At 34.9% G+C, this 26,020-nt stretch overlaps 2 protein-coding genes across 4 annotated transcripts; both read right to left on the reverse strand.

The window, feature by feature from the left end:
• Positions 1-384: 384 nt before the first annotated feature.
• Positions 385-5,515, reverse strand: LOC112280136 (inner membrane protein PPF-1, chloroplastic). 2 transcript variants are annotated; one of them, XM_073532990.2, is made up of 10 exons: positions 4,827-5,515; positions 3,842-3,952; positions 3,429-3,564; positions 3,193-3,266; positions 2,855-2,959; positions 2,456-2,566; positions 2,154-2,257; positions 1,767-1,967; positions 1,436-1,661; positions 385-849 (listed from the first exon to the last, which is right to left on the reverse strand). In XM_073532990.2, exons 1-10 carry the CDS (start codon positions 5,256-5,258, stop codon positions 769-771), a joined length of 1,581 nt encoding a protein of 526 aa, XP_073389091.1. In that variant the 5' UTR covers positions 5,259-5,515; the 3' UTR covers positions 385-768. The 2 variants fall into 2 exon arrangements, with proteins under 2 accessions (XP_073389091.1, XP_024371002.1); XM_024515234.3 differs by having other exon boundaries at positions 385-855.
• A 3,304-nt stretch (positions 5,516-8,819) lies between these two features.
• On the reverse strand, positions 8,820-11,764 carry LOC112279950 (actin). Of its 2 annotated transcripts, none has more exons than XM_024514766.3 (3): positions 11,611-11,764; positions 10,479-10,555; positions 8,820-10,212 (listed from the first exon to the last, which is right to left on the reverse strand). In XM_024514766.3, exons 2-3 carry the CDS (start codon positions 10,539-10,541, stop codon positions 9,139-9,141), a joined length of 1,137 nt encoding a protein of 378 aa, XP_024370534.1. In that variant the 5' UTR covers positions 10,542-10,555; positions 11,611-11,764; the 3' UTR covers positions 8,820-9,138. The 2 variants fall into 2 exon arrangements, with proteins under 2 accessions (XP_024370534.1, XP_090105405.1); XM_090249279.1 differs by lacking the exon at positions 11,611-11,764 and adding an exon at positions 11,575-11,597.
• Positions 11,765-26,020: the final 14,256 nt, after the last annotated feature.

Genomic DNA, 26,020 nt, shown 5'->3' on the forward strand with positions numbered 1-26,020 from the left:
GGCATCAGGTGGGTAGGCCAGGCAATTCTCCAACTATCTCCAGTACGTGCGCAGAGGCATTCATCAAATGTTTGCATACACACGTACTAATCATCTGGCGAAGCCGTCTACAAAATATCGTATAGAAGATTGACTCGATTGGCATGAACTTTACGGCTAGAGGTAACCTTAAGAACTACAGTCAACCCCCCCCCCCAAATTACAGAAGGTTCCGCACGCTACGGAAGGATACAACAAAATGGAGAGGTGCGCACAATCTTTTCACCAGAGAATCCTTTACCTAGTGGTATTTGAAATGTATTCCATTAGTGAGTAGAAGTGAAAAACTGGAAGTGAAAAACCATCGTGCAGAGTATCAGATAACCTGGGTAACAAAAATCAGAGTTATAAAGAAAGGGAAAAGCTCATCAATTGATTAAGATATCGATTCACTCACTGGAACACAAGAACCAACTACCAATATACGTAGCCCTAAAAATAGCATACGAATACCACTAGAGCTGAAGTTGATATCTATCTCTTAGCGGGAACGCCTACAACTTCCAGATTGGCCGCATTATCCAATCCCTCCAAAGAGAAGTTGGAACAGGTAAGTAACTCCAGCTTAATATACAAACTTGGGTTGAATTGTAAAAATCTGATCCAAAGCCACGAAGATGGAGCGAACACTTAAGTTACCAGTCTACAATTGCATTACCCAAGAGAAAAGCTGGATCACATTAAACTCAACTTCAAAATCAAGTATTCAATAATCAGAATAGAGAACACTTAAGGAGACCGCCTTCTTTTCGATCGCTTGCTTGCTTGTTTCCCCGACGAATCTCCTACGGCTCCATTTGCAGCTAAGGCCTGTTCCTGCAGCCAATATGTTCACTGAAGTCAGCAACAGTCCTTGCATATCGTTGCCAGTCAATACTTTCTTTTTGTACTTTTATTTACTGTTTTTACTCTTTTTTTTCGAATTCATGAAACGAAGAGTCGGATGGTCCCAAGATTAGATAGGAGCATTGCTAACAGAAATACGCATCCTAGACAAGCTTCGTCTTACTCGCGTGTTGCTAGAATCGATTTTCTTTAAGGTGTTTCATTCCAATGATAATGAGAACTTCATGACTAAGAAATCGCCTGAAACAAAAGGTGATTTAAGTAAGTTTATGTCTGATGCATCTTCCGCTCGAAATTGGATTGATTCAGCCCAGTTCTATCCTTCAGAAGGCACAGAAGGTCCAGAGTTCAAAGTTCAGGTCGTCGAAAACATTGTTAATACATGCTTAAAAAATTAGGAGCAATTTATGCATGCCAAAATTTCTGGGAGGCAGCGAAGTCTAGTGCATTATACTTATCGAAATTAGAGGATGTGAGGTGAACAATGATTCGTCATGTCAACTGATTCAAACTGGTACCATGATCCAAATAGTAAAGTTAGCGTCAATACCTTAGAATTATCAGAGTCTTCCTTTTCTCCATCACTTTCAACTTGTGCTTCGTCACTGGTTTCTCCGGCTGAAGCAGCTGATTTCTGAGCTTCCTGCGCTAGTTGTGCCCTCAATATATTATCTCGCTCTTCTGCAGCCTTAGCAGCGGCAGCTTTTGAAGCCTCTTCGGCTGCTTTCCGGCGAGCCTCCTTCTTTCTGGCCTCTTCCTCCTTTAACTGTTTGAACCTGTTGGCAAAATGTTGACAGAGGTTAATTACACAAATGAATCAGCTCGTCGAAAAGTAATACCAAGGAGTGAGGAGTCCGAGATAAGCGTAATAAATGATCAACCTTGTACCACGGCTGTCCTTTGTTGACGTACTAGTAGGGGCATCAGTAGCAGTAGCAGTAGCAGATGGAGGTGGGAGAGGAGTCCGCTTAGCTTGACCGGCACTAATTATGCCTGATCCCTCCTTGTCCACTATTGGCTGAGCACCACCCAACTGCCGCAAGTACACTTGTTGAGCCGTGCTCAACACATTGTTGGTCAACCTGACCATAAACAAGAACTCTTAGAGCAATTACTTTTAAAATGTACGATAGCACCAGAGCTTGTCTGATTGTGTCATTTAACACTGATTTGAAAATAACAATTAAGCTCAAATGTAATCACAACAAAGAGAGCACTATAATTGAAAAACGACACACATACACACACAACAACAAAAATAAACTCACCAGTAAAGACTGAGTCCTGATGGCACAGACAAAGAAAAGTAACCAATCATAAGGGGCAGGAACTTTAGGATCAACTGAGATTGATTTTGAGCTGGATCATTGCTCTGCAACAGAACCAGCTATGGTTAGATGCTATTCTACTATTTCTTGTGCACCTACGAACATGTTACGATTTCTGTAGAATAGATTTTTAAGTTAAATTTTTATTTGTTTCTTAATATCAGCTCTGCTTGTTACGTGCACAAAATATTGAATTTTTTTGAAAGTTAATGAAGTTGTCTGCAGATATGTTACAGGCGTACCGCAGTAGCCGGTTGCATGATCTGCATAGATACGTATTGTGAACCGATAAGGAGTACTGGCAGCACCAAATAAGCAATTGTGTCGCCCCATCCCAGAGGAGGAGCACCATCCTGATCACCCATCAAGTTCAATTAGTAAGCACATCCTGAAAAGTAGAAATGATTCACTTGATCAAGCTAGCTACTGCCCACCCACTTCACATACAGGGCACATCTCGTCTCAGAAGAGACAAAAACCAAGACCAATAATTACTCTAACAAGGACTGAACAAAGAACAAAATAAAGCGTTTCATGGCTGATCCAACTGCTGTATGTTATAGATATGATCAGCGTCATTTGATTTGATATCAACAATCATTAACAAAAAAAAAAGGGTGGCGTCCAAGGGACCAACTCACCACGAAGGGAAATAACCATGAGATCCCGCTGCCACTAGAACGTGCGGCAATTGTAGTGGGGCCTGCTAAGGATGGAATCCAGAAGAAGCCTTCAGTCAAGAGTCCCTGCAAGTCCAGAACTGCATCAGTAAATTCCGGAAATACAAGTTCATGCTTACACGACTTCTCGACGGAAACGTTGTCAAAAAATGTACCTTTGAAATAGAAAAAATTAATCCGTTACTGCACTTCAATAGCTATAAATTTTTCGTAGACACTTAACATTTCACAAGTCAAATATGCAACAAATTACAATACATAGACAACCATCTTATGCGCTGCATTTGACGATGCAATACCTCATTAGCAACATTTGATAGAGCACGATACAGACCAATCCACACCGGTAAAGTGGCAAGGGTTGGCAGACACCCTGTACAATCAGAAACCACAACGTTTCTTAGCGAGTTTCGTGTAGCACCAAGTTAGTATTAGCGTGCCTCTGCGACTATATTCTATGTCACAAAACAACCTGAAGTTACTCTCCAAACAATGCAAGTGTCTCCACAGAAAGGGCTTATCGAAGCAACCGCACCTGCAAGAGGGTTGACTCCAGCCTGCTTGTACAACCTTGCTGTTTCCAATTGAATGCGTTCTTGATCGCCCTGATAACGAGTCTGAATAGCTTTGATCTTAGGTTGCAAATTTTGCATGGCTAAAGTCGATTCTACCTGTCACATAAATCCCACTCTCAATTAAATGTGACACACCAATGTGATTCTCCCAAAATAAATAGGGTTTGGGCCTGACAATAAACTCAATCCCGACCAGATACTAACATACATCAACACAATCAATACTCGAATCCAGCACTAATTACGGTTTCAGAACTGTGCAAAACCAGATAATTTCTCTTTTTTGCAAAGAAAAAATCTATGAAATAGTAGGATAGCTTATAAGCAAGAGATTTCAAAGGGGAAAAACAAGGAAATGTAAACAATCATGTACCTGCTTTTTAGTGAGAGGATAAGTAGCAGCTTTCACGATTACAGTAAGAAGAATAATGGCAAAACCATACGAATAAGGTAGGCCTATCTTAGCAATGCCGTCCTTCAAAAACTGCAAGCAACAAAACATCAGTTAATCCCTGAATCTCGTATGGTGCTACCTCTAAATTTCAGCAAGCTTAAGTCATCACCATTCCGAATGACACCAGTATATTCAACACGGTGCTCTATTAATGCTTGTCATTATCAAATTGAATGAACTTTGGGACACATGAAAGATGTTTAGGCTGTGCTCCCTCAAGGAAGAGGCTATCATGTACACTAAACTCGTTATGAAAAGAACTTTTTGACGAAGTATATAGAATGCGGATTTGAGACAGATATGATGTAAAAATCAACTTCATTTTCTTTGTTCATTATTAAATATCTCCGGTGTCTATCATAACGCACGCTCAGAAACCAGACTACAATTCATGATTACTATCGCTCAGACGTATGTAGCATCAACAGTGTCGTAACTCAATATGTGCATGCCTTTAGAAAAGTGTAGATACTGTTAACCACGTCAATGACTGATTCGCTAGGCTCAAGAATTAGATGACATAACACTGCTTCCATTTTGAACACAAAAATAGCAAGTAAATTCACCGCTCTATATAAACATATCGACATGGCATTTCAAAGTTTCTGTACTGAAAATTTACGGGTATCAGAAAAATAAAGCAGACACATCGTAAATATAGTGACGACTCACAGTAGATTCAATTCTCAATAAAGTTCAAGACGCGATAAATTCTCTAAAATCCACAACTAATAAAGCAAGTAAACGTCAGAAAAATAAACTGTGATAAAGAAAATAAATAATACACATTTAGTTGATGAACCACCGAGGTTCGAGGAGAGTTTCTCAGAAAAACAAAAAAAAATATGAGATTTCATCGAGAGTGGAAGAATAGGAAGAAAAAGAAAAAGAAAAACATACTCACCGTTAATGCTAGTTCAAGAGTATTCGTAATGCCTCCAAGCCAACCTCCATCCTGTTTTTGCACAACAGCGTCGGTCACCTGACCAGGATCAGTTGCCACAGCAGCATCCGCCAGCGTGAAGAACAGCCCCTCCGTCCGGGTAAGCAATCCCTCCAGCGCGTCTGGCGTCTTCGACAGAGCACTCAAGGCCAATCTCACATGCTCAGGGTCAGGCAGTTGGCCGGAATAAGCTTTAGGCACAACTAGACCATTCCTCCTCACCGAATGCTTTCGCAGAGATGGTCCCCGCGACAGCAATCCCCTCCTCGGCCTCAACCCTCTCGCAGCTGGCAAGAGCGACAACACCACATACGGCTTCACAGCCACATTCGTCTCCACTGCCAACGCGGTCGACAGCGACGGCGAGCACGCATGAATCGACAAGGTCGCCATCTTATTCTATTATTCCACGACAAACCTCCCTACTAATCTCACCAATTCCGCCCTCCCTCTCCCTAGGGTTTTAGCTCTCGTACACAAGCCTCGGAACTCAATTCACCATTCCCCGGTCTCCGCAATTATACACTAAAATAGGCGCGAGGATGAGAAGAAGCGGCGGAGCAGAAGAACCACCACTCCACCAGCTTCCCGAATGCTTTTGCTGCACAAAATCGACCGCAGCAGCAGCAACAGCGGTGAGATGGCAGGTGAATGAAGTCCCTCCCTCGCGGACCCAACAGCAGCCTATCCTGAGGAACTGGTTGTGCGACGTGGGGAGCAGCGACGTTGATCGCAAAGCCTCAGTGAGGATAGGGTAATCTCGCCATGTCCGGTCAGGACCCGGATCCGACTGAGCCTTCTTCTGCCTCAACTAATTCTCGTCACCGCAATTCGCCGGTTCTCGATGACGACGACGAGGTTCGCATTCGTCATGAACAAAGAGACAATCAATTGGCCCCCCTCTCGCAGGTGTGAACTGTGAACGGGTTCCCCGCGCTATGAGCTTCTCCGCATGCCCTTGAGCTTCTTTGCAGAAACTTCTAGAATGACTGAGGTTTCTTTTTACTGATTTTGTTGTAAATATTTTCCAAATATCAAGAAATGTGTACATAATGCATAAAGGTAGTTTTGTTTGCCTCTGAAACTTTCGTTGTATGCAAAATATGTACTATTCCACTATTGTGATTCCTCTCACATTGAGTTGGTGCACTAATTGTAATTTGAATCTGCATTGTGGGGTGTATTAATTTTATGATTGTTAACTTTGAAGCAAAACGACCATCATCCTTTTTTTCTATTAAAAAAAAATTATGTTATAGAATATTGGCATGGGTCTACTTATAGCTTTAAGATACTTTTGATTTTTTTATTACAAAATAAAATAGTAAGTATATTAATAAATAATCTTTCTAAAACTACTTAAAGCATTATCATTGTTGTATTTCTAAAAGACTAAAAGTAAATCATTTAAATTTTATAATATTCATTCAAATAAGATTATTTTAAATTAATTTAAAAATATATAATAAAGTACTTAACTCAAATTTGTTCTCACTTTTAAAAAATATTAATGATATGTTGGTCTATTTATTTATTTATTTGTTTTTCTTATTGGTTTTATATATAAACATTAACACATATCATGGATATACATGCACTACTTATAAAAATAAAAGTATGTATAAGTAGACATTAATATGATGGATATATAATATTATATTTGTTAAAAAATATTAAGAAAGCTTTTCAAACTCAAGTTAGATCTATTTCATACTGCAATTATATCTTCACTAATAAGTTTTCTACTTCTAAAAAGCCACTATAGAAGTATCCTATAACTTAGATATTGAGTCTGTAAGCAAAATCAATTTATGGTTCTTATAAAACTTTTACATTGTCTTTATATTTGCTAGTATTTATAGATGCAAAACTAAAAACCTTTTTCAATCTTATCAACATCTTTCTTGATTCCAATCTTCATTCATGATCCTCTAATCTCTTTCTACTTAGCAGAAGTGATTTTAATAACTTTTTACTTTATAACTATATCTATTCTTGGATATTATTTCTTGAATATATTGTTATTTTACAAGTTTGTCCAGATCCATGTTCTCAATTACATGTGTTAAAATATCAAATATTTTATAATTAAAAATAAGACATTGTTAATAATAATAATGATAAGTAACATATTCCTTATAAATACATTAGAGAACCATTGGGTGAATATCTCTCTTTTACTATGTGAATACCACCCCTATGCTACACACCTTAGCATACATACTATAAAAACTCTTAATTATATTAAAATTTATACGGTAAATTTACACTAAAAGTTTTACATACAATAGCTTATAGCACTTTTCTTTTCTTTAAATTGAATCTTTAAATATTTCATAATATATTTCATATAACTATTTTATTTACTTTAAATAGCTTATTAGTTTCTTATAAGGAATCTCTTTTTGTAAATTTACCTTGGAACTTTTTAGCATAGGTAAAAGTTTTATTGTGTATATGTAGAGGTGTCTATACAGTAAGAGGGAGGTGTCTACCTTGCAGTTCCCATACATTAATACTATGCAAGTTTAAAAATCACTAATGTTAAATATTAAATATATATATATATATACATCAATATATTGTTATTTACTATTTGTGTCATTTTAAAAATAGTCGTAAGTATTTATTTTTTTCTCTTGAAAATGCTACAAGCAATTCTTTATGAAATTTGTTTTACATACTTTAGCACTTACCATAAATTTTTATTACAACATTCTAAACTTTGTCTATCATAATTTTAATTATTTGCCCAAAATTATTATCTTTTGGATCAGGTTTAAGTGCTATAATCTTACATTAAATATTTCAATTTGCATTATGAACATTTGTACAATTTACATACAAAATATGCATATATAAATTTGAAAAACTTGAAATTAAATGTTTGTTGTGTTTTCAATAGAAGTTTTAATATTACAGAATGTAGAACAAAATAAAATAAAAGACAACAAGACTCATTTAAAATATAAAACCTTATAATTGTGAGTCAAATGTTCGATACATGACACTCTAAAATAGGTCACAAAACTGTACAAAACAGACAACTAAAACAAACAAGACTTTTTTCTTTTCATTTTTTTCTTTTTATTTTTAATTGCATCTGTCTAAAACTACGATAGCCCAAAGTTCAATGTAATTTTTTAAAACATGTGAAAACGTTAGATGGCCTTAGTCTTGTTTGGGATTTATTAAATTACAGTTGTTTCAAACAACACAAAACCAACTTCAATTCTGCCCACACGTGTACAAACTTCAAAAGAAGTTAGATGCAGACTTCATGAGAATTGAGAGGCTTTCTGTGAAGGATCTCTTCAAGGCACTGCTTCCAACCTACTTCATGTAACTGAAGGTGTTGAATGATTTAATGCTCAAACAATTCTTCCACGTAGATGATGCCCACAAAACAAGTTTTCTGTAGGAAGAAACTTCTGAGTGATTACCTAACCGAGCACAGCCCTCTTGAACAGGTTGACATATGGTGGACCAAGATAGAGAAGTCAACTAACGACTGTGAATTCTGTCAAACTAAGGGATGCAACCATGATTCCAAATCTTCCACAATTAGTTAACGTGACGAAAGCACTCAGCACTGAGAGGCTGAAATCTGGTGAGAGTACACGATAGTTCTACAACTTGCTCAGAAAAACCTAAATTGAGCTTGCAGCTATTGCGAACGAGGAAATTCATACGGGTAGAATGTGCCTCACAGCATTCCTGGCGTAGCAACCTTGACACTATGATAAAAGTAAAAAATAAAAAAAAACATTGAGTGCCAATCAACTGGATTCATCAAAAAATAGAGCTCTGAGACTGGCCAACCAGATTACCAAAACACAACGAGATCTGCACTCCGACTTTTTCAGGGCAAGTCAGTGAATAACTGTGAAGTAGAACTGAGCTGTAACATCCGGTGTACATCAAGTCCATAGTGACCAAAATAAATATGATTAATGCGCTGAAAACATGGTACCTTTTATTTAACATAAAAAGGTTCAAACATCGATCAAAAAATGGTCGGGTTCTACCGCATCGATCTGGACATGTAGAGATTGAAGTTAACAGACAGCGACATATATAAGCAGTTCGTTATGCGCCCAGATACGTTCTATTTTTACAAACCATAGTTTTCGGCAACATGGACCACTCTTTACTGTGTGCTCGCCAGCCCAACTAAGCAGTCAAAGACATTTGCGTCCAGAGTTCTATCAAAACAAGAACTCAATCCCAGCAAAATGCAAGCCTGAAAAATGTAAAACTGTGCAGTACAGATCTAGAAACACTTTCTGTGCACAATCGATGGACCCGACTCGTCATACTCGCTCTTCGCGATCCACATCTGCTGGAACGTACTCAGCGAGGCCAAGATCGACCCTCCGATCCACACACTGTACTTCCTCTCCGGAGGTGCCACCACCTTGATCTTCATGCTCGACGGTGCCAGTGCCGTGATCTCCTTGCTCATCCGGTCTGCGATCCCCGGGAACATCGTCGATCCTCCCGACAGCACAATGTTCCCGTACAGATCCTTTCGGATATCCACGTCGCACTTCATTATCGAGTTGTACGTCGTCTCGTGGATCCCCGCAGCTTCCATCCCGATCAACGACGGGTTGAACAGCACCTCCGCGCACCTGAACCGCTCCGCCCCGATCGTGATCACTTGTCCGTCCGGTAGCTCGTAGCTCTTCTCCAACGACGAGCTGCTCCGTGCCGTGTCCAACTCCTGCTCGAAGTCCAGCGCCACGTACGCCAGCTTCTCCTTCATGTCCCGAACGATCTCCCTCTCCGCCGTCGTCGTGAACGAGTACCCTCGCTCTGTCAAGATCTTCATCAGCGCGTCCGTCAAGTCGCGCCCCGCCAGGTCCAACCGCAGGATCGCGTGCGGCAGCGCGTAACCCTCGTAGATCGGCACTGTGTGCGTCACACCGTCTCCGCTGTCCAACACAATACCCGTCGTCCGCCCACTCGCGTACAGCGACAACACTGCCTGAATCGCCACGTACATCGCCGGCACGTTGAACGTCTCGAACATGATCTGAGTCATCTTCTCCCTGTTCGCCTTCGGGTTCAGCGGGGCCTCCGTCAGCAGCACTGGGTGCTCCTCCGGTGCCACACGCAGCTCGTTGTAGAACGTGTGGTGCCAGATCTTCTCCATGTCGTCCCAGTTCGTCACCACTCCGTGCTCGATCGGGTACTTCAGCGTCAAGATACCCCTCTTCGACTGAGCTTCGTCGCCGACATACGCGTCCTTCTGTCCCATACCGACCATCACACCAGTGTGCCTCGGCCGTCCCACGATGCTCGGAAACACGGCGCGGGGGGCGTCATCTCCAGCGAAACCAGCCTGCATAAAATCCGCACGTGATTACTCATCATGTTACAAGAGATGTGAACTCCAGACAGATGAAGTGATGATAAAAATTGAGGGTACGCAAGTTAAGGTTATATTCATTTGAGTAGAATTATTGAAACAGAAAATTATCTTCCAGAGGGTGCGAAGGTAAACACATCCTAATTTGGAGTCAAATTCCAGGAGTTACAATGTGTATCATAACAAGAAGGGGAACGTGAATGTTCGTGTGAGGGTAAAAAACAGTAGACAGTGCATACCTTGACCATTCCGGATCCATTATCGCACACCAAAGGCTGGACATCCTCACCTTCCCCCGCCATTTTTTAGAATGATCCTACAGGAGTTCAAAAACAGTGCAAGTGCTCAAAAACATTAGTTAACGAGAGAATGAGTTAAATTTTGTAGCACGATTAAGAACGAAAGCAATGATAGATTCAGTTACATTAAGTAAAAGGTACTCGAAGTACGAACATCTTCTAATAAGGTCAAATTAAGTAGGAGAATATGCGCCAGCATATCAGTCATAGTTCACTAGATAATAAACCCAGGTAATATGATTACATCAAAGACTAACAAAAACCGTGATATACAGAGCAATATTTGTAAACTTGATGAAGAATAAACTAAATCAGTGGAAAAGAAAAAGCCGGTAGGAAACCTTAATCACTCAAATTAGTGACAACAGGTGCGACCATCAGTAACTGATGCGCAGACATTGTTCTCAGTCAACCGTGGGCATGGGGCGACCTTTCAAACAAGGTGCATTCAAAAAGGATGAAATTTTTATTCGAATGCCGAAAGATAAGATTCTTTATTCTACCTAACATATATCCCGGACTCTACAACGAACTGAATACAAGTATGAAGTGCACGCAATCAGTTTGCATGCCATTGTTACATGTAGTCAACTCAGCACATGTAACCCCTTAAGGCACTTCAGTCTACGGTTGACGGAAAAATCCAGCCACGTAGATGAAGCTAATGACGATCCGGAATGCAAGGCTCCAAAGTATGATAACCACATCAAATGAAAACTGTTCATCACAACAAGGGGATAGCACTTCTCGAATCCCTACACCACATATCTCAGCACAAGATCTACAGATAACAAGAAATCAATAACTATAGTCATTCGGCAAAAGATTCAACTCAAACACCACGCCTAGACGCGCGGCACGCTCATGTGAAGCACAAGCCTACACTAACGCAACGCTGCTGAGCGCATCAGCAGACAAAGGCCAAAAATACTCCTCCAAGAACACGTTAATCGCCACACAGAACTAAACAAGAACAAAGACGACCATACATCCAGCGACCGTGCACAACAAACCGATCGTCGGTCACCACACATACCAAAACCGAGAACACCGATAGAACAGAAGCTCTCACCTTAAGAGAACCGGCACCAGCGCTAAACAGATGAGGAGAGAGAGAGAGAGAGAGAGAGATACACCGTGCTGCAGAAAGGAATGCGGGAGCGAACTGCAGTGCTTGGTTGACGAGCGAGGGGCACAACGGACGGCCAAGCAGCGCAGGGCAGCGAGCATAGCAACAATGGGAAAAAGTAGGAGCAGTACGATGCACAAGAGCGAGCGATAGAGAACCAGAGATAACCCCACGAGAACGGGTCGCGCAACGCAGCCCCCGCGGACCGGAACCGGACCGGGCCAGGCCGGGTGAGTGACTACTCCTACTCCCTCCCTCCCTCAACTTGAGCAGCGAGTGCGAGGGAAGTGAAGAGCACTCACCAAAAAGGGGGGTTGGTTCCCAGGTTGGCAGGAGTCTGGGCCGGGCCGGCGACAGGCGGTCGAGAGAAAAGGGGCGAGGGAAGGGGCAGGAGGGCAGGGCACCCGCGTGTCGCTCAGACGTGTCCGGCCCATACGATTTGGGGGTGTGTATTTGTTACTGCCCGCCACTCGGGCTTGCCTGGTTATACCCCCCTCCTGACCCGGTTTTGTAGTGTGTATGTATTGAAGTCATCAAATCCCTATGTATACATGTATGTATTTTGTAATGTATTGCAGAGAGTAGAGAGGGGGCGAGGCCCGTCCATGTGCCCACTCATTCATCGGTTATATTATTCATCCATCAAGAGAAGAATTAGAAGGAGAAGGAAGATCCTATATTCAAAAACCAGTGTGGTGGGCATTGAATCTTTACTAGTGGTGGTGGGCAGGTGCCATCAGGTGGAACCAACCCCCTTTCCCATGCCAGTTTCAAATTCCTGGCTCTCGCTCGGGTGGAGCCTCGTTCACACCTGGTGCCCTAATCCTGGGCGGCCCCACATTGGACTTTGTTCACACGGGAGCCCCCCTCCCTCAGGGATTCAACCCTAACTGACTGCAGCATATATCGGTAAATATGGGCAAAGTAAGGTGTGTTCTTGTGGGTATCGAAGGGCATTGGACACCTTGCTAAATGTGTTTCCAAAATATTGGTTAAAAAATCTCTTTGTATTTTTGTCCATGTATGATTTTCAAAACACGTGTGATTGTGTCAAAATATTTTTTGCAATTGATTTTTAATTATATATATGGAATTTTTAAATTGACCCATGAATTTATTAAATTAACCCATCCATTATCATTGGTTGAGAAGCCAACCATTTTTTCATTGGTTTTCAACCAACCTGGATTTGATAGCGGAATTCTTTTTATGATGGTTAGAATGGGTGGGTTGATTTAGTAAATGTTTGGGTCAATTTTACAATTTACTATATATAAAAAAATCTTATTTAATTTAATTTAATTTAATTTTTTGCTCAAATGTGTTACATATACATTCCATCTCAGACAATACAAGGCTTGCAATTATCTAATTTTGGTAACAAAATAAAGATATCAAATACAAACAAAAACTTTTCTTTTTTCTTTTTTCTTTTTTTTGTAGGATATAAATGGTCCAAATTGTATTTATCACATGGTCATAATTATCTCTGGTGCTTGTATCATGCAAAATCTAAAATCATTTATTGTTTGCTTGTTTTGTTTGATTGTATTTTTTGTTTTTGTTGTTGTAGAAGTGCATGCAAACAGAGTATTAGCAATCATAATGTTTTCATGTTAAATTTATTTGTGCAGTGCTACTGATTGCCGCAATCCAATTCTGTCAGTCTGTCTCCTTTAACCCGGTGACTAATGTATTTTAAATAATTGTATAAGTTTTGAATTGTTTTAAATTAATATCATTTTCATGCCAATGTTTATACATTTTTAATTTTAATTTTAATTTATTTTGAATCTATTTGTCGATATGACTAGACAACAATATTTGGTGGATCAACTTTTATTTAGTGGAACATTACTTTTCCAATGCATTCCAGGTACAATATGATGGTCATTAATAACCATTGGCAATTAACATGATTCAACAATAAATGAAATGAATTCAATTGCACTATGCTGCTACTGTATCATGATACCAAGTAGATATAAGATTATATGCGAGTGCCTCATTTTGTTTAAAAGTTAAAGTAAAAGAAATTGTGTAACATCACATTACATACTAAATAGAGAATGCTGTTGTATTAAGTTGTATTGGAGCTATATTTTATAATTAAAGGTATTAAAGTAAATGATATTTTCAAAGATAAATTTGTAATATGAATGTTTTGGACATGAAATTTACAATTTTAATATCTAACATGACATTTACAGATTTTAAAACTAAATGTATAAGATTTCAAGGAAAATAAAATAATTTATTTCATATTCTTGTCTCATTCTTAATCTCAAAATCTGAAATTTGAGTAAAAAATTACACAATTTATAAAAAAGAAAAAAAAGAAAAAATATATTTGTAAAAATCACTTAATAAATAAAATGAAGTATTATCATAAGATAGTATTGGTTAAAGAGGTATAGAATACATCTTGAAATTATAATTGGTAAGCTATATTATATCTTGATTATGTGTAGGATTGTTTTTACGAACCAAACTTGTTATTTGAAGAGAATGCTTGTGATATTTAGTTCACACTTTCTTAAAGGATAAAAGATTAGACCTATAGTATAGAGAGTGGTATCAAAATGATTACATATTTGTGTAGAAATATAAAGCTACATTAGATTAGAATATTTGCTTATGTAAAGAGCTTAACAATAATAATTTTTGGATATGCAAATGCATAGAATATAAAAGATTTAGATTGAAATAATACATTTATTGTATAATTTAGGAGCCTTGTTTTATTTAAGATAAGGTGAGTATAAATTAAGCTATTTTATCTTATTATTTTATTTTTTATTTTTAAACAGATTTGTTTTTTTTGTAATTTTGCTAATGGTATAGATTACACACAAAAGAAGGAATATAGAAAGTAATAACAGACAACTAGAGATGAAGTAATAGCAATATTGACAAAGTGTTATGATAATTATTTTTTTGGATATTATGCATAATATGATGTGATTAAATGCACATGTGATTTTACTATAAGATTTTATTTTATAGAGAATCCTTTAAAAAATAGGCTTCTATGTTTTGAATTCACTTAACTTGAGGTTTGTCACATAAGTGATTTAAATTTATGTTTATAATATATGTTTGTATATTGTTATAAAAGGTGGTTTTATTAATGTTTGAATTGATTTTATTTATAAGGGTTGCAATAATTATAGAACTTTCTAAATATTTATTTATATTCAAGCAAGCTTTGGAAATTTATGAATAATTTTTAAGAATGAAATGTTATATATCTGAAGTGGTATATACACTAATTATCATGAATTTTTTATGGATGATAAGATACATATGTGATTTAATTAGTTATATAAAAATTATTTGTTATATCTCAAATATATATATATATATATATAATCATCAAGAATTAAAAATTTATAATTATATTGTTTATGATTGAATCAAATATAAAAAAATTTGTAAAAAATTATAGATTTATTAAAAGTGATAAAATTGATATTAAGGATACTCTATCTTAATGTCAAATTTACAACAAAGATATTAAGTTATTATTAAAGAAAAATACTTTCATAAAAAAATAAATATAAAAAGCTTTGAAAATCATTTGTTCATATTAACAAAGTATTTGAAAGCTTTAGAAGTTGTAAGAAAGAAAGCTTCAAATGTGAACTATTATTTTGTGATGTCCAATGCATTTGTTTAAAATATGCATTGTAATGAAAGAATGTGGAGTACCATATTGGTGTCAAGCACATATCTTTCAAATAAAAAATAAAGAGATATTTTTAGAACTATTAGGAGATTTGAAGTCTTATTATGATAAAATAAATGATATATTTTTAAAGAAATGTCAAAAGAAGTTAAAAGAAATTATTGTAGTTTTGTTATAATTATCAAATTTTGAAGAAGAAAATCATGATAAAGAAGAAATAAAGAAAAGATTGGCTTATGTAAGTAAAGATGTGCAATCTAAAGATTATGAATTGAAAAGATATTTATTATAAAGATTGAAGAACTCAGGACACATATATATGTATATATATATATATTTAAAAATATGTTAGAAATATTAATTGATTTAAAAAGTTTAAAAATAATATATAACATTGATAATAGGTCTTTTACAAAAATTTATAGAACTAAGTGGATATGAATTTTGAGTATAAAAAAATAATAGATGTTAAACTAAAAAATCAAAATTACAAAAATTAGGCATTGTCAAGGACGTGAACTAAAAGATGATGCATAAACCAATGAAATCAGTATCAAAGAAAGAGTGACAAAATAGAAATAAGAAAGTATGTATATTAATAAAAACTAGAAAGGCCTATTGCCAAAAGACAAAAAAACTTGATACTCTTGAAATTAGACTTAAAGCAAAAAAAGAATTAACAAGAGTGAAGAGGGCTTCACTCTTGTCTCTATATATACCATCTAACTAGGGACTATGTGGCAATGTTCTATAGGACCTCCAATATGTGTTGACTTTATAAGACACATGCCTTGACTTACATGGCAAGTTTCTCTATGTGTGGGCCACATAGTTAGCTTGGTCTTTAAGCTAACAATATGTGTGGCACATGGCCAATTTGTTGACCACGTTTCTAACCCAAAAAGTCAATTAAAAACATCTATAAAGTCAAAGCAGCATCTATTAAGCTTTTAAGAAGCTTCCATAGAAGATATTACAGAATTAACTTACATTTACCTACTTACTTTTACTTATTTATATAAGTAATTATTAGCTTACATGTGTATGTCCGTGACATTACCTCCCTTTCTAGGGACGATGTTGTATTACGTACTATCTTGCTTGAGAATGATTTCAATATAAATGCTTAATCTCAATACAGAGTGCTTAGAAACACTATTTTTAATAAATTCAAGATATTATAAGCATAAAGTCTTTTGTTATTTGTTAATTTTTATTTTTTATTTTATTTTATTTTAGTTTTAATCTTAATCCTAGACAGCGAGCTTTGGCAAGCTGTAATTCTCAATCTGACCATCTGATTGTTGTAAACTTCTACCACTAATGTCTTTGCAAGCCTTCTAAATACTCAAGAAGTTTCAATCTAATCTAACTTACAAGTTGCAAAAAAATGCCGTAAATCCACACTAATATATCTTGATCATCGCCTAAAAGTCCTCGACTTACCATGCCAAAAATCACCTTATTCCAGCTGGTAGATCCTCATATATTATAGAAACCCTAAACAACCCTAATCTGCTAACTTTTGATATCTCTTTACACTAATGGTTAAATATCCTCTATCTGTTTTGTAAGATTAACACAAACTTTTGCATGCACTCGGCATACTCAACCCTCTAGATACCTCTAAATTTCAACTGCAGAAATTTCTCTAACTTCACAAAACAGTCAAAAGTACCAGCCTTAACTTTAATGCAAAAAAAATCCAAATCACCAATATAAAAACAAACTTTCAACAATGATTACAAAAGTCATCCCAAACCCTATGAAATCCAATTCTACACCTGTCGAAGGAGCTTGAAGCTAACTCTCCGATCCCAAAATCCCGATCTCTGAATGTCCTCTTCTTTTTCCTCTTCTTTCCTTTAACTCCGCGAGATCCCCCATTCTTCCGCCCTGAACTCCGAATTGGAACAGCAAACCCTCATCCATGGAATTTTCGCCTCTAAGAGGATCTTTCCATGGAAATGACGTTTCCTTGAAATGACATAAAGAACAAAACAATTTGAAATGGAACTGAAGCCTCCGTATTCAGGACCTCATTGGGTTGCCCAACTGAGTCTGGTCTCATACTGGGTAAGAAGTCCGTAATAGGACCTAGATTGGATGTCCCAATAATTGGGTCAAATTGGCCCTTCACATCAGACTCATCCGAATATTGAATTGGTCTTTTTCTCTTTTGCCAACTCTTGGTAAGAACGGCTTGGACTCATTCCACTCGATTTATCGAAGAATCTTGAGGACCTCAATTTATCTCCTCAATTTTTCCTTGGCTTTATATCTGTTAATCCCGATTATTGAAATTGAACTAAGCATTATATTGTTGATAAGTATGCCCCGACTACTTGCTATTCCCACACACTAGAGCGTAATTATCACTGACTCTGGAATTGGAACATTCACTAGCATAATCACCATTTTGTTTGCAATGGTAACAACGAAGTAGTATTCTTATACCTCCATCAGGCATATCGGGTATCTCCACCGATATATACCTACTAGGCTTGTTCCATGTAGGATTAGAAAATGATCCTGGTCGTCTCGTTGGTAAGGAGGATACTTGGTTTGATGACATCGGTGGAGCATACGCTATTGTCACGTTCGGTGGTACAGCTGCAATGAGGTGAAATTAACTGGCCCTTGAATATTGGCACTAGAATTGACTACTATTTCTAACATCCAAGATGACTAAATATTAATAAATCTTTTTCATTTATATTTTCACCATATAGTTGTGTTGCAACACGACAACAAGTTCTACAAAGAGCGATAATCATATGTTGAGGAAATCTATGATGGGACGAATTATATTTGTTACATATCCAAATCTTTATTCTCTTCAAAGTTGATTGATAGGGCCCCTCAACCATCGATAATGTTTTATATTAGGGCGAGAAGACTATCCTATTATTTGATTGTTGTTGAGGCCTTCATATCTTCCTTCAAATAAAATATTTGGAACACTATCGAGAGTAGTTCCTACCTCTAATAAAATTACCAAACATCGGGAGTCTCTTCCAAGGTCATGATACTAAAAGCTTTATATCTCGCCATCTATTTGACGAAAAATATTTCATTTTTGAGGATCTTCATCTCAATTGCATTGTCTTGTAGGTTTTGATAATTTCAATGTCTTGTCTTATAAGTTGGAAAACAAAGGCTCTTTAGTTGAATCTACTAGTTGTTGGTTTTCCATCTCCTTAGCATCATAACTACAAAGAAGCTTCAAACAAGGATTGAAAGTAGAATGTTATTTTGCCTAGATCTTGTTTCTTTTGTAAGGAAGGTTTTTATTTTGATTTTAATGGGTGTCGTTGATAAAAAAACCTCCATTGCATTTATTGTATTTACAAGATTCTTTACTAGCTCTCATGTGTATTCGCTAATATCATATCCGTGCCAATAGATAAGATATTCCAATTTATTTTAGTGTTGCCTTGAATCTAGGACTTCTTCCACTTCAAACTCTTTATTATTGTCCATTTTTATAGGAGGAGATGGAGCTTGTTTTCTTCTTCGTATGTCCACTATCTTGTATGGTTCAAGAAGAGACATGTGGAATACTGAATGGATTTTTATTGACTCTAGTAGGTGTAAACGATATGCAAGTAGATTGATTTGTACAGTAATAAAAAATGGTTCAAGTCTATGATAGTCCAACTTGTCACAAGGACGAGTGGTCTTGATATTGCGACGAAGTAACCATACCTTATCATCTATAGAAAATGGTATTTGTTTCATTTGATAGACATCTACATTGGTCTTTTGTTGTTCTTGAGCTTCTTTTAATTGCCTCTTCATTGTTGCATATAACTCTAATAAATGATTTCTCAAATCTTTCGCCATAGGATTATCAGCTTTTGAAAAGTCAAAAGTATTAAATCGTGGATGATAACCATAATTGGCAAAGAAAGGTGTTTATTTTGTAGAAGAATGTACCATGTTATTATAAGCAAACTCTACCAATGGCAAAAAAGTTGTCTAATCATCTTGTTGGTAGTTGATGGTACATCTTAAATACTACTCCAAAACTTGATTAACATACTCCATTTGTTCATCAGTTTGGTCATGGAATGCCAAAGGTAGTTTTATATCTACATTTAAAATCTTAAAAAGAATCTGCCAAAATCTTGATACAAATTGAGTTCCTCTATCTGATATAATATCCTTGGATAATCTATGATAGCGATAGATATTGTCAAGAAAGAGTTTAGTTGTTACTTCACTCATGATAGATTTTGTATGTGAAAAAAATTGTGCCATCCTGATAAAACAATCTACTATCACGAATACAAAGTCATAAAAACTCCAGATTAGAAGATCCATGATGAAATCCATAGAAACAAAAGGCCATGGTTGTTCAAGAATAGGTAATGGTTGAAGAAGTTTATAAGATCGATGATGAGGAGTTTTTGATCTTGAACAAATGTTGCATGATTGAACAAAGTCTTTTACACCCTTCTACATTTGTGGCCACAAAAAATCTCTGGATATAAGCTCCAAAGTCTTGTTGTATCCAAAATGTCATGGTACTAGAAAGTTGTGATGTACTTGAAGAACACGTAATTGTGCTTCTCCTTTTGGAACATATAATTAGTCTTCAAAATAGAGTAGGTTGTTTTTGAAGTCAAACTAAGAAGAATCTTGGGACTTAGATGAAGGATTCTTGATATTGTGAATAAGAAGATCAAAAGACATACTTATTTGGATTTGTTTCACAAAGGTCAAATCAACAATCAATATTGATTTCATTACTCAAAGATGAAAATACTCTAGCTTCAAGAGAATTTTTCTTTGTTCATCAAAAGATGCATGTCTTTCTTTTGGTTTAAGATTAGAACATCTAGAAAGGGCATTTGATACACCTTGTTGTTTTTCGAGTTGATATGTGATCTTGAATTCAAATCTTGATAAGAACATGCTCCAACAGGCTTGGCAATGATTTTAAATACGTATTGACATAAAATACTTGAGATTCTTATGATCCGTATATACGGTGATTAGTTTAGAAGCACCTTCTAGATGATGACGCTATTCTTGAAATGAATTCACAATTACAAGAAGCTCTTTATTGTGGATTTCATAATTAATCTCGGATGCTAAATTTTTTTTCGAATAAAAAGCTACTAAGTGAAGTTTATCATCTATTTCCATTTGTGATAATATGGCACCAAAAGCAAAGTTTGATGAGTCTATTTCTTTAAAAAATATCTTGGAAAAGTTGATGCATTACAAGATTGATAGAGAAATAAAAGCTCACTTCAAAGTTTTAAACGATGCTTCAGCTTCTTTGCTTGATTTAAATTTGGCTTTGCAAGTCAAACGTATAAGTGGAGCTGCAACTCGAGAGAAGTCTTTAATGAAAATCCGATAATAGTTGGCAAAGTCCAAAAAGCATTGAACATCTTTTACCTTTTTTAGAATCTTCAAATCCATAATCGTTTGAACTTTCTTAAGATCCATTATAAGTCTATCATTTTAAATGATGTATCTTAAGAAGTTGACTTGAGTAGTGTAGAATACACAGTTTTCTATCTTGGCATAGAGTCTCACATCTCTTAATTTTTGTAACACACAATAAATATGAAGTTCATGTTCATCTATATTCTTGGAATAGATTAAGATGTCATCCAGATAATAGACAACAAAATCCTCTAAAAACTCTAAAAAACATCATTTATTAGATGTTGAAAAGCTTCCAGTGCATTTGTAAGTCCAAAAGGCATGACGTTGTATTCAAAATGCCCATACTTAGTTCAAAACACAGTCTTTTATTCATCTCCTTCTTTAATACGTACTAGATGGTATGCTCTCCCTTGATCTATTTTTGTGTAGATCTTAGCTTGATTCAATTGATCAAGAAATCCGGATATCAAAGGTAGAGGATACCTATTCTTGATAGTGATCTTATTGAATCTTTAATAATCAATATACATCTGTAATGATCCATCTTTTTTCTTCACAAATAAGATTGGAATTCTTAGTGGTGATTTGGAATGGTGTATGAAATTCTTGGCCAGATTCTCTTCAATATATTCCTTGAGTTCAACCAATTCATTTTGTTATTAACTATAGATTGGTTCAAATGGTGGTTATATTCATTCTTGTAGGTCAATTGAGCAGTCATAGGGATGATGTTCTAAAAGAGTATTTACATTCTTCTTCTCAAATACATCTTAAAATTATTGATATTGGCTAGGAATGCCACTTGAAGTCTTCACATCATTAGAAATAAGTGTGGCGTAAATGACACAAGGTGATCCTTCTTTTGCAGCATGCAAGAAAACTCTTGTACCTACAAACATAGGTTTAATTGCACTAGACTTGTAACTTTCTATTGGATTAATTTCATTCTTAATTATGTTTTTAGAGAAGTCAAGGATACGAGAAATCTAATCTATACAAGGATTATACTTTTTTAACTATGATAAACCTAAAATAAATGGATAAGAGGGAGATTTAATTATATTAAAGATTATGCAACTACTATGACCATTTATTGCTAGATATATAGAAAGTATTATATGAGTAACATCTCCAGAAGACAACAAATGACTATCTATGACTTCTATATGAACAAGTTTGATTTTTTGTACTAACGATATTTTATGACTTTTAACAAATTCTACATCTAAAAAACAAGCTGAGGCTCATGAATCTATGAAGGCAGAGGCTTTATAATTATTAGGTCCTAAATACACATCTATTATAAAACAAAGAGAGGGTTCTAAAGAGAAGATAGGACCTTCATTAGAAATTGTATAAGATTCCAATTGCATGGTTTCAATTATAGTTAGACAAATTCATTTTCTAACACATTATCTTCTTTGACAATAAGCTCTTGATTTTGTGATTTTGTTGCTTCTTTGGACAATGTTGAGTAATATATTTAGGTTCTCCATAATATAAGCACAATCCTTCTTGATGGCAACGAGTCTTTTCTAGCTCAGTAAGAGGTTTAAAATGTACCACATCAATTTGCATATCCTTATCTTCTGAATGTATGTGTTGAAGAGATGTTGGTGTTGCCATTGAATTGTAGTAACATTGAGGTCTATTTATATGACTCTCAAATTGAAATTCAAAAAGTCAATTGTCACATTTCACAACAAAGTCAATTTCTTGACTCAATATTTGAGAATCATGTAAGTTGAGCATCAATTTCTTTACTTTATATTATAATCCATAAAAAAATTGGCTAATAGGTGCAACATCATTCCACTTGATATTAGTTATAAGTTGTCGAAACTGTGAAGTATATAATGTTTCAAATTGATTGCTTTATTATAAAATACAAATCTTGTTGGTTGTAATACGAGTTGCATCATGTTCTCCATACATGGATTGGAATTCTATCAAAAATGCCTCCAAATAATCTAATATTGGATCTTGTCATTCAAGAAAAGATCAAAACTATCATAGTACTCAACTTAAAAGAAGTATACCAATGAATCTAACTTGTGATCCTGGAGTTGAATAGCTTTGAGGTTGAAGTTCAATTATAAGTTGTACTTGATTAATAAATCTTTGAAATTTGGATCTTGTACCATCAAACTTCTTGGACATGACAACTCTTGATTTTCTAACACTTGAAGGATGTTCCACCATGGGTGGAAGGATATGATTTGGTACAAATGTTGAAGCAGCTCTAATCATCTCTATATTCTCATTTCCTACCATTCTTGTTGATCCTTGTAGTGATAAGCTAAGTTGATGCATCGCAAGCATCAACTCTTCAATTGCTCTTGCATTTGTACCATTGCGCTTTTCAATTCAACAAGCTCTGCCATAATAACACTTAAAAAAATATCTAATATCATTGAAGACAAGTACAAGAAAGGACTTGAAGATAAAGAAAATACTTAGAACAATATCATTTTAGAAGAGGGTAATCTTCAACTTCTAATATGCTTATGTCTTATCATAAAAAAGGAGTAATCGACTCTTAATCAAGACAAGGCAAAGCTTTGATATTGTATGAGTACTCTTATCAATCTGTCAAGGATATGAACTAAAAGATGATGCATAAACCAATGAAATCAGTATCAAAGAAAGAGTGACAAAATAGAAATAAGGAAGTACATATATTAAAAGAAACTAGAAAGACATATTGCCAAAAGACAAGAAAATTTGAGACTCTTGAAATTAAACTTAAAGTAAGAAAAGAATTGACAAGAGTGAAGAAGGCTTCATTCTTGTCTTTATATATACTACCTAATTAGGGGCTACGTGACAATATTCTATAGGACCTCTAATATGTGTTGACTTTGTAGGACACATGTCTTGACTTACAAGGCAAGTTTTTCTATGTGTAGGCCACATAGTTAGCTTGGTTTTCAAGCTAACATCCTATGTGGCACATGGCCAACTTGTTGACCATGTTTCTAATCCAAAAAGTCAATTAAAGACACCTATAAAGTCAAAGCAACATCTATTAAGCTTCTAGAAAGCTTTCATAGAAGATATTATAGAATTAACTTATTTTTACCTACTTCTATTTACTTCTACCTATTTATACAGGTAATTATTGGCTTACATGTGTATGTTCGTAACATGCATTATAGATAGATTAAGTCATTTAAATCTAATCAAATATCATTAGGTTAAAAAAAATGATACCAATAAGCATGGTAAGAATATAGTAAGAAAAAATTGAAGTGATATTTTTTATTTTTAGAAAATTAATATAAAAAATTTTGAATGAAATATTAGAGCAAAAATATCAATATTATGTTATTTTTTATTAACAATATTTATTAAATTACAAGAAGAATATATTGTTTACATGACATAGAAATAATCTATTAAGATCTATAGGCTCATAATTTTTTGTTGAATATTTTAAATAATAATAAATTTAAAAATAGATTTTAATGTATTTTTGTAAAATTGATTAATTTTCGTATACCTAAGATAGATGTGAGAAGGAAACTAAAGCTAAAAGCAATGATTAAATATATAAAGCTTCAAGATATTTAACTTTAGATGCATTGAAATATACAAGAGAATCAATAAAGATATGTCCTATTGAAAAGAATGTATATTTATTTCTAATAATATATTCTATAATTCTTTTAAGCAAATATCTATGTAATGGTGTGATAAATGAAGAAAAAGTATCAAATAGGATTAACATTTTAAAAGACAAAAGTTATCTTTCAATTGTAATAAAAATATAGAATTAATAAAAAAATATTGGGCATTGAATTCTTCACAATGACAAAGTCTTGAGGATGTATGTAAAAGACTCAAAGTGTTAAAAGAAAAAATACTTAGTAGAAATTGATGAAGCTTAAACTTATTGTACATAGCAAAGGTATCTTAGCTCTATCAATAATAAGTTTTAGCTATCAATTTATGTATCAACGTTATTATGCATTGAAATAAAAATTTGTTGGATACAGAAGTACATTAATTGAGAATAAAATATACATGTGATAAATATGTGAAAGTTTTGTATTTTGTTAGTATGGATGAAATAAAAATAAAAAAATTATAAAGAATTATATAGAGTAGAAGAAATGACATGTATGACTTATTAATTTTTTTTAAAGTATTGAAAATAATATTTTTGGTCTTTCAATAATTTGCAAAGTATTGTAGCAACTTAATGTTTAAAGTAAGTTTAGTCATGTTGTGCTTGTAGATATTTTACATTCTAATAAAGAGAGCATATTTATCATACCTACTCATAATTGAAAAGTGGTAAATCATTGTTTTAAAAAGTCTTATGCAGTAGATGTTGAAGGACTTAATAAAAATGAAAGATTATATTTATTTGTTATTCATTTTCAAAATAATAATAAATTTTTTAAAAAATATATTAATTTTAATAAAAAAATTATACTATCTTCTAATAATTCACCATTAAGTCTTTTATTTTTAATTTTTCCATTTGAAAAAATATATACATGTATATTTATTATTATTATTATTATTATTATTACAATAATAAAATTGCAGTAGCACTTTTTTTGTTTTCATGATTATTTTTATTGCAAATAAAACATTCTCTTTTTCTTTAATTGCACTTTATGGAAGAAAATAGTAGACAATTACTTGAATTGTACGTATCACTCAATTTGAAACGATTAAGACCTAAAAATATGTGACATCTAACATTACTGCTGATTGCTAATCGTAGCAATAAAGAGAAAAAACAGTGACACCCACAACAGTTGGAGCCTACAAGAAACAATCATCCTCTGCCAATAATCATATTTGAATTCATTGCCTCTTACAAAGGTTCAAATCCCCAAATCTAATCAAGTTAAGCCATGAGACAAAGAACTATGATTCCAAGTACCTTATTCAGGCATAAGAATCTTCAAAAAATATCAAAGTTGAGTCCTATCAGTGTACATCGATGAGGCTCACTCTGGCACATGAAAAGGAAATACAAGATCGTTTTGTGTTTCTACATACACTCAACGATTCATTGTGTCTTCAGTTTGCTTGATAGATACATTGCCAGGAACGGTTCATTAGATCTTAATTAGCACCATCCAATGTCAGGAATGGGCCTTTGCGATATACATGTTTATATTATATACACCTGCTACCTTTCAAAACCGCGTGTTTAATATGACTTGACCGATTGAATATGCATCATTTAGTGCATTTTTCAAACTACGTTCGAGTTGGTTCAGATACGGCGGTTAAAAC

Source organism: Physcomitrium patens, chromosome 3 (genome assembly GCF_059467195.1).
Source record: "Physcomitrium patens ecotype Gransden chromosome 3, ASM5946719v1, whole genome shotgun sequence".
NCBI classification, from domain to species: Eukaryota; Viridiplantae; Streptophyta; class Bryopsida; order Funariales; family Funariaceae; genus Physcomitrium; species Physcomitrium patens.

Excerpts from the sequence above, each read along its gene's own strand:
- LOC112280136 (XM_024515234.3), bottom strand. The coding sequence starts at position 5,258 with ATGGCGACCTTGTCGATTCATGCGTGCTCGCCGTCGCTGTCGACCGCG. Across the intron at positions 2,258-2,455 it reads TCATGCAACCGGCTACTGCG|AGCAATGATCCAGCTCAAAA; the intron begins GTACGCCTGTAA and ends GTTCTGTTGCAG. Across the intron at positions 1,968-2,153 it reads TCAGGACTCAGTCTTTACTG|GTTGACCAACAATGTGTTGA; the intron begins GTGAGTTTATTT and ends GTTTATGGTCAG.
- LOC112279950 (XM_024514766.3), bottom strand. The coding sequence starts at position 10,541 with ATGGCGGGGGAAGGTGAGGATGTCCAGCCTTTGGTGTGCGATAATGGA. Across the intron at positions 10,213-10,478 it reads ATGGATCCGGAATGGTCAAG|GCTGGTTTCGCTGGAGATGA; the intron begins GTATGCACTGTC and ends GATTTTATGCAG.